At 49.9% G+C, this 9,351-nt stretch overlaps 1 protein-coding gene across 1 annotated transcript; it reads left to right on the top strand.

Moving 5' to 3' along the window:
- The first annotated feature begins 5,633 nt into the window (after positions 1 to 5,633).
- Positions 5,634 to 9,349, top strand: BLOC1S1 (biogenesis of lysosomal organelles complex 1 subunit 1). Its single transcript, XM_039216881.1, has 4 exons — positions 5,634 to 5,805; positions 6,601 to 6,673; positions 8,755 to 8,887; positions 9,160 to 9,349. Exons 1-4 carry the CDS (start codon positions 5,745 to 5,747, stop codon positions 9,268 to 9,270), a joined length of 378 nt encoding a protein of 125 aa, XP_039072812.1. The 5' UTR covers positions 5,634 to 5,744; the 3' UTR covers positions 9,271 to 9,349.
- The last annotated feature ends 2 nt before the right edge of the window (positions 9,350 to 9,351 follow it).

The following is a 9,351-nucleotide window of genomic DNA, read 5'->3' as shown; positions in this document are numbered from 1 at the left end:
TGTATCTCTACCTGTCCATCTTTCCTTTCTCTCTCTCACTATCTGATTTTGTCTCATCTCAAACTCTTTTTGTCCCTCTTCTTGCCTGTGTCATTTGGAACCCTTTTTCAACAACTTTTCGGTATCTCTAATGTTGTCTCTGCCTCTGAAGCTCTGTCATGCTCTTAAGATTTTTCTCTTCTCAGGGGCTCCTGGGCGGCTCAGTGGGTTAAGCTGACTTCAGCTCAGGTCGCGATCTCACAGTTCTTCATGGGTTTGAGCCCCGCGTCAGGCTCTGTGCTGACAGCTCAGAGCCTGGAGCCTGCTTTGGATTCTGCGTCTCCTTCTCTCTTTGCCCCTCCCCCATTGGCTCTCTGTCTCTCAGACATTAAAAAATACGTATTAAAAAAAGAATTTCTCTTCTCATGGGGCACCTGGCTGGCTCAGTCCATAGAGCATTTCACTCTTGATCTCAGGGTTGTAAGTTCGAGCCCCACTCTGGGTGGAGAAATTACTTAAAATTGAAATCTCTGGGGGAAAAAATTTCTCTTCTTCCCTTTCTTACAAGCCCCAATGCGTCCTACCTATTTTTCCCATGCTCCCTTTGTCTCTCTTACTTCTTTGTCCAAGATTATACTTTTAAAAAACAAACAAAAAGGTAAGCTCTCGCTCTGCTGGCCCTGAGACAGTCCTTGCCCGGGGTAAGCTACTGTACATTTGAAGATTTTGCCCCTCTGTTTTTGCAACACTACACTTGTGGACATCCCCTCCAGGGGACTAGCACACCTCTAAATGAGTACTATCGAGGCTACACGTGTTCTGCCAGCAAGTCGGCACCAGGATTCTACTTTTATTATCCCCAAGATCTGCCTTCTCCATCCCTTTTCTACCTCAGAGCCCCCAGACAGTAGAGCTGATGTTTGAATGCAGAGTAGTAAAATCAGGATTGAACCCCGGACTCCTGACTCTGAGCCCAGATCTTCAATGGGAGTCAGAATGCCTTTAGATCCCCAAGTACCTTCCTCTCTGCACCTGAAGCTTCTGCCTCCCTTCATGTCCACCCCACTGGCTCTTGCTAAACCCAAGGCTGAAATCAGATGCCAAGAATCTGCGTCTGACCTCCTTCCTCTGCCCAAATATTTGAGAAGTCCTCTCACCCGCCACAGGATGAAGGAGCAGGAAAAAGAGAGAGAGAGACTGCCCAAAATTAGCCTGGCTATAAATAGTGGGGCAAGGAAGGGCAGTTGAAAATGTAAGAGCCCTAAACCAGCCTTGTAAATTTAGACATGTAGATTTTCCCTAAAGGAGGAGTGAGACCAGGGGCGCCTGGGAGGCTCAGTCAGGGTTAAGCGTCCAACTTCAGCTCAGGTCATGATCTCCCAGTCCATGAGTTCTAGCCCTGCATCGGGCTCTGTGCTGACGGCTCAGACCCTGGAGCCTGCTTCGGATTCTGTGCCTCCCTCTCTCTGCCCCTCTCCCACTCACACTTTGTCACCCTCTTGTCTCTGAAAAATGAAGAAATCTTTAAAAAAATTTTTTTTAAAGAAAAGGAGGAGTGAGTCCAGATTGTTGGAGTGAGGCACAAAATTGTAGGTAAAGGGGGGGATGGGATGAAGAAGCAAGAAGAATCTGGAGAATATAGGAAGCTCAGTGTTTAGATATACAATCTGCCAGAGAGTTTCTTGTATTTGAGTGAAACGTTTGGAAATTCATTAAGTTAAAACCAACCAAAACTATAAAGATGAAGAATAGGTTAGTGATTGCCAGGGGACATGGATGGGAAGAGATGAATATAAAAAGATAGCACATTATACCTGAAACTATTATAACATTGTATGTTAGTTATACTTTAAATAAAGAGGGGCACCTGGGTGACTCAGTTGGTTTAAGCATCCCACTTCGGCTCAGGTCATGATCTCACAGTTTGTGAATTTGAACCCCACATTGAGCTCTCTGCTGTCAGCATAGAGCCAACTTCAGATCCTCTATCACCTCCCCCTCTGCTCTTAACCCCCTCTCGTGCACTCTCTCTCTTTCAAAAATAAACACTTATAAATAAGTAGATAAATAAATACCAAATAAATAAAAAAGACAGCATGGGAGGTTCTGTTGTGATGAAGAAATCTGTATGTTGATTTCGGTGATAGTTACTCAAATCGATACACGGGATAAAATTGCACAGAACTACACACACACGTACACATTTACACACACATGAATTCATGTAGAGCACTGATAAAAACAGAATAAGGCCTGTAAGCTAGTTAACGGTGTACCTATGTCAGCTTCTTGGTTTTGATATTGTGCTACAGTTCTATGAAATGTCACCACCGAGGGAAGCTGGGCGAAGGGTACATAGGACTTTATGTACTATTTTGCAACTTCCTCTGAGTCTATAACTATTTCAAAATCATTTTAAAAATTGATAAATGTCCAAGCCCAGCAAAATCTTCAGCCCTTATCTGAGTGGAACCTGGGACTTTCTCCAGCCCCTTCCCCCTCTAACAACCTTTTTTACCTCCATGTAGGATCCCTGTTTTTCAGCTTCCCCAGATTAGACATTTTCTAACTGCTGCCTTTAGTTTACAAGCAAACACTTCCAGAACTCACTGCAGCGTTAACTTCTCTCTCCACCTCATCTGGCAGCAGGGCCTTGGAGCATACATCCCAGGGTCAGCCTCTTCCTCCCCAACACACACAACATGAGGCCTTTCTCACCCCACCCACCTCTCCAGCACTGGAATCCTTCTGCCTGCCTCTGAATTCTGGCTGCAGCCAAAGCTTGAACTATGGGAGTGGCTGGGAGAGAAAGAATATAAGCGTGATTGAAAGGAGTCACTGGGGAAATGACTTGACCGCTTTAGAGATGCTAGGGAAACCCTAGGAGCATCTTCTGGAGAAGGGCTGGGAGGTCACTTCCCACAGGGAGCCATTTAGGCTGCCTTGAGGGGCCCTTTTCTTTGAGCACTGGCCTCAGGCCAACATTTGGAACTTGGCCACACCACCAACGGCACCCCCCTCTTGAAGCTCAGCCAGACTTCCCAGCATGAGAAGCCTTCTCCACTCACTCTATGTTCTCCTTCAGTCCTCACCCAACCCTTAACAATTCAGCAGCTTCCGGCCCTAATGTTTGGCCCAGGCGTTTAGTTTGAAGCTTGCTAATTAAAGCTATCTCAGAAAGAGACTTCAAAAGAACAAGGAAATGAGGGGAAAATGAGCGTGGAGTTGCATTTGTTCATTCATTCTAAGGAAAAATAATCTAGGTGGGAAAATGTAAAGAGAGGTGGGCAAAAAGAGATTTCAGATGTCAAGAGTCATTCTACAGGGATGCCTGAAACTTGTGCCCATCTCTACCAAAGGCAACCGGGGAGCTGAGCTTCATCTCAGCAGAAACTCAAGTTACACAGTGAGCAGCAAAAGCCTAGAAAAAAGGCAGCTGGAGGCCGACCCACAGAGATCAGCTGGGGTCCCCAGATACAGGTACCCGCGTCCCCTGCCCAGCTCTAGGGCAAAGGAACAGCCGGTGCGTGGGGAGGAGGGCGGGGCTGACGTCTGCAGAATCCTGGCAGTCTCCATACTGATTGTGAAAATGTCAGGCGGTTGTGCCAAGGGGGGTGAGGGTAATAGGATGGGCTGGCACTCTCCGTGAGTCAGTCTAATCTTAATGTTCACAAACTCACCACCAAAACCCCCAACACCGACCCCCCTCATCAGGCCCTGCCCTCTGTTTGACATGCCCAAGTAACCATTTCCTTCCAACCGCTGCTCTTCTCTCCCAGGTCCCACAGCTCTAGGAGTAAGGAAGCGAGCATCTTCCGATGTGCTTCTATTTTGCTTGTTCATTGCAGTTGGAAGCTGGAGCCAAGTGGGGGTTGGGGGGAAGACCGGGCTAGGCTGCCTGGTGATGCTCTCACTCTTCCCGCTTCTATTGATCAGCCCCTCTCTAGAGCAGAGCCTCTTCCCAAACATTCCTCCCCTTGCCAGAATTCCCTTCAAATGTGCCCACAGCCTAGAAGGTCATAGTGACGAGAGACAGAATCTCCCCTCCTGGGGTCTTTCCCATGGTTTATGCAGCATAGCACAGTGGTTACTTGGCCTCTGGAGCCAGATAGCCCAGATTTGTAACCTAGCTCTAGCACTTACCAGCTCTATTTCTTATCTGCTCTGTTCCTCAGATTCTTCATCAGAAAATTGAGGACAATACTTTACAAAATAGTTCTAGGGATTAAATGAAGTAATACATGTGAAGTGTTTGACCCATGGTAAGTACTCAGGAAATGTTGGAAAAGTAAGTAAGAGTACACAAGCATAGACACAGACGCACAAAGTCCAACATTTTTATTCAGAGTTTCTATTTTGGTGGCATTTGATGTCTTGCTTTATGCTACCACTTAACCATTTCATTGACTAACACTTTCAAAGTTGCACACCTCCCAGGATTTAATATGCTGCTTTCCAAATAGCTGTTTGACTCAATCAGTCAGTGATCCTCAACTCTTTCTCAGAAAACTCAAGAAGAATGTTTTATTCTAAATCAACACCCATTTCTCTTCCCTGCAAGTAGATATAGTGAGGCGAATTTTCTACTATATTTCTACTAGAATCACAAAATGAGAGAATGCCAAAGTTGGAAACAGCCTTAGTTATGGTTGGGTCCAGTGATTCTCAATGTTGGATGCGTACTAGAATTAGCTAAACAAACAGCTTTTTAAAAAATATTTGTGCTTGGGCTCCACTCCTTAGAGATCTAAGTTAATTAGTCTAGGGCCAAGACAGTTTTAAAAACTTCCCCAGGTGGTCCTAGTGTTTAGCCAGGGCTGAGAGCTGCTGATTTAATCCAAGCCCCTTATTTTAATAGGGGGAAAACCAAAATCCAGAGTGCATAAGCAACTTGCCCAGAGTCACCCAGCATGTTAGTGCTTGGGGAACCAAGGGAGATTATGGCAATAGCAAGAATATGTTGATAATGTTTCCAGTTTTTTTCTTGTTGGAGTTGATCCCGGAAGCATTTCTCTTTAATTCAGGGAGGTGTTATATGATTTACCTTTTACTGTGACAGCAGTACTTTTTCTTCTGGTCAGGCTGAAAGGGCTCGCATTCCCTGACCACAAAAGGGCAGAGATGGGATTATACTTTCACCACACATGGCCAGCCAAATTAGCAAAGCTCCCCAGGAGGCCGCTTGAAATGCCGAAAATGCTTCTTCTCCACGATGATCACCCAGAGCTGAGGAACCTTGGCAGCGTACTGAGAAGAGAAAGGGCTGGAAAAAAGAGGAATGCTTTTCCTCCCAGAGGGAGGGTGCTGAGAATCAACTGAGAACCGGCCAGAGCTGCCAGGAGGGAAAGGCGAGGAAAGGAAAAGAATTTCAATGAGTTCTGGGAGCCTCTGCTCCCCCCAATAACGGAATAAGGATGGATAGCCTGGCAGTACCAACTGTCCTGGGAGGGCTCAAAGGAAACCCAAAAGAGATGTTTAAAAAGGAGATCTCTGCAATATGGGTACTAAAGAAAATTTCTTCCAACGCTCACCAAAAAGGGAACCCCCAATAAAGACAGAGGTCGCTTGCCGCCAACTCTCTGCTAGTAACCTCCGTTCCCAGCCAAGATCTTCTATGCCCTCCACCCTTGGTCTCAAAGGGGGCGGTCCCGGGTTCACGTGACACTGCGGTCACGTGACCCGGGCCCCGCGGGAGCCGAGGCACCAGTTCCAGCTCCCAGAGTCGGAGAGGGCCGGGCGTGCCCAGCCCCCAGCCCGCCGCGACCATGCTGTCACGTCTGCTGAAAGAACACCAGGCCAAGCAGAACGAACGCAAGGAGCTGCAGGGTGAGCAGTATGTCCCCGTCCGCCGTTTTCTCTCCCGCCGCGGCCTAGCCTCAGCCGGAGCCTGGACCTCGAGTAACGGCCCAGCTCCAGGGAAGGGCGCGGGCGTCGGGGAGGGGGTGGGGACGCTTTTTTGGGAATCCCGTCCCCTTGCCAACGGGGTCTGGCCCCTGGGCAACACTGAGGCCCCCTCTGGGCCACGCCCCCCACGCTCCGACTTCCCGCACCCTGGTCCCGCCCCTGAGCGTGGAACGCTGTGCCGATTGGCCCAGGGAGTCTCGCGTCCCGAAAGTGGGAAGGGAAGGTCCTGCTGGGAGGAGGGTGCTAGGACCCGACTGAGCGGGGTTTCTTGGAGGCCTGAAGCCACCGAAATAGGGATGGGGCCCTTGTTTTCTGAATCTGGGCCGGGAATCCGGCGGTTACCAATCCGCAGGCCTAGACTGTGGGAAAATAGTGCCCGGGCGGGGGGGGGGGCGGATCTGGAGTCCTGGGCGCTGTCACTGACTCCTTAGCGTCCCTGGGCGAGTCGCTTCCCTTCCCAGGGTACCAGTTAGCTCACCTATCAAATGAAAAAGCCTAGAAAAAAAATTTTTTTTAATAAAAATGTAAAAAAAAAATAATGAAATATAATGAACAGGCTTGCTTTGTTTTGCAAGGTTCTTTTCAACTCTGGCGCTGGGAGATTAGTTGAGATGCTCCCGCAGCTAGCGGAGTAGTAATTAATGGGTGGCGAAACTTCAGCACCACCCTTCAAAAAACCAAGTCTCCACGCCAATCCCTTTTCCCCCCCACCCCTAGAGAAGAGGAGGCGAGAGGCTATCACTGCAGCGACCTGCCTGACAGAAGCTTTGGTGGATCACCTCAATGTGGGGTATGAACCTCTTCCCATCAACCACCACCCCTCCCCCCAAGTTTAGGCACTGGCAACGTCTAGCCCTCAGACTGCTGTTGGAGGGATGAGATCTTCCATTCATTCCCTCCATTCCCCTCACCCAGCTTAACTTTATGGAGAGAGGCTGGAGTCAGCTCTGACCCCTAACGTTGCACAAGGAGGAGCAGCAGCAGTGGTGGGAGAGGCAGCCAGATTTCCCCCTCCCCCTAATAATTTCCCTGATGCTCACAACTTGATGCCATCTGCCCACTTCCCTTCACTCCTCCAAGTCCAGCTGTCGCTCCAGCAGGAGGGAGAGCACCCTCCTTTACCACAACTTGCCACCCCCTCCTCCACTTCCCACCCTTTGGCAGGCCTGGGGAGCAGCTGGCAGGAAAGAGATGGCACAGCTGGTGAGGGTAAGGGCAGAGCATATGCCAGGAGCTATAGCAGAGTCAGGCTGTCTCTTCCCTTCCTTCCCAGCCTGCAGAGACCACCCCCTGTGCCAGTCCTATATGAGAATGCCAGTAACAACCAAAAATTTGTGAAGGAGCAAAGAATATTGTCTCTTGACCCTGAGTGACCCAGAAGAGCACTGAGATGATGATTTGATGATGTCCGTCGGAGAAAAGGGGCAGTATGATGCCTTCCACACCAGGCTAAGTAATATTGCTTGGTTGTGAATCCAGAGACTGAGTCACCCAAGTGAGCCATGCAGGGACTGTCATCATTACTCATCTCTGGGGAAGATTAAGGGACAAGAAGGCTGTGGTTGGGGCCTCTGATCTCTCTCCCCTGCAGATTTCTCCCTTCACTCAGTGTGAAAGTAGGAGGTCAGTAGGAAAAACTGGCATTTTAGGAACTCCCAGGGGAATCTCGAAGCATTGAGAGCCCGCTGTTACTGTTTCAGCTCGTACACTACCCCCTACTATGGCCAAGCTGTCTCCCAAAGAAAAAGGACAGGGTCTGCCCCCTTTCCTTCCTCCCACATTGGTGCCTCTTGGACTCTGCTGTGAGATTGGCCCAGGCTTCTTCGTCTGCTCTTCCTTTGCTAGGGGCCACCCCTCTTTCAGCTTAGAGGACAGCTAAGCCAAAGCCAGATTAGAAAGGGTTTTGTGTTGCTGCCCACGGGTCCTCTCATTCCCTGGAAAGGAACACAAAGACTCAGTCTATCTCAGCCCCTGTCAGGTGTCCTTCCCACTCTCTCCACCCACCCCCAACCCCTTGCCCCCTCCAGCCCCCACATTCCAGTGGGGGGTGGGCACCGGATGTGGAGTCTCCCAGCTGACCTAGAGCTTTAGGATGGTGAGTGAAAGACTCCCTAGCCAATAAGAGAGAACAATTATTGTGAGATTGGGGGAAGAAGGGACAGGGCAGAGAGTTGGAGATACCAACCTCATGGCATTAATGGTAACTGCAGCCACCCTTGATTGAGGAGAAAAAGAAAAACTACTGCCTAGAGCAGAAAGAAGGAAAGGAGAGAGAGAGAGATTATGTGTGTGTGTTCGTTCATCTGTGTGGGTGAAAGGAGAAGGGTTGGGAGAGAGACTTGAGAGCCAAGAAGCAGCCCCTGGGATATCTTCTCCTGACCTTGAGTTCCTGGGGAGGGGGGGCCGCTCTCCCATCCCACCCCAGAGTCAGGGAGGGGCCCCATTTCCCTTCCCAACTTCTTGCACAGACCCCTGGGCTTCCAATCACTGCCAGATGTGTCCCTGCTGCTGGATTTTCCCAGCTTCTCTGCACCCCCTTTACCCTCCCAGCTTCTTACTCGGGGATACTCCCTCCAGGTTAATCCTCCCTTGTCCCACCCAGCTTCAGGAATTCCTCTGGGGGGTAGGAGATGGTAAGTTTCTAGTCAGCTCCCAGCTAGGCTCTCGTGGGAATCCTGGGAGTGGGAAGAAGAAGCTGGTTCATTTGCATGTACTGTAGTTATTTGCATCACATCCAAGAATGGCCAAAATCCTGAGGTTTTCCCCAGCCTGACTCCTGGCTGGCCTCCTGCTCTTGCAGTGGAATATTAGTCCTAGAGACCACTCCCCACCAGCCGGGTGAGTTGATCTCATCTCTCTTCCAACCTCTAGTGTGGCCCAGGCCTACATGAACCAGAGAAAGCTGGACCATGAGGTGAAGACCCTACAGGTCCAGGCTGCCCAGTTTGCCAAGCAAACAGGCCAGTGGATCGGGATGGTGGAGAACTTCAATCAGGCACTCAAGGTGGGCCACACTCCGTACATTGCTGGCCCCATCCTGGGTCCCCGTTAAATGCCTCCAGTTGGGTCACCTCAGACCTCAGGTTAAAAACGAAGTGGGGATGGTCCCAGAAATGCTATCTATGGCCCAGTGTCAGAGAAGCTAGAGATAAAAGTAACTGGTGGGGCCAAGCAAAGCCCTTTCTAAGGGATGGATGGAAAGTGTCCCCGTCTGTCTCCTTAGAGCTACATTCTACCCACCCTGATTCCTGGCCTCCTACCTCCTCCCCTTCCCAGGAAATCGGGGATGTGGAGAACTGGGCTCGGAGCATCGAGCTGGATATGCGCACCATTGCCACCGCACTGGAATACGTGTACAAAGGGCAGCTGCAGTCTGCTCCTTCCTAGCCCCTCTTCCCTTTCCTCTGCCCCGGCCCTCCTACCTCCCCCAGGGGGGCAGGAGACAAGAATAAAACACAAGGCTCCATT

The sequence above is a fragment of the Hyaena hyaena genome, unplaced genomic scaffold, assembly GCF_003009895.1.
Source record: "Hyaena hyaena isolate Hyena2069 unplaced genomic scaffold, ASM300989v1 scaffold_655, whole genome shotgun sequence".
NCBI classification, from domain to species: domain Eukaryota; kingdom Metazoa; phylum Chordata; class Mammalia; order Carnivora; family Hyaenidae; genus Hyaena; species Hyaena hyaena.
The sequence above is the reverse complement of the archived record's forward strand: the minus strand, read 5'-3'. Positions and strand labels throughout refer to the sequence as shown.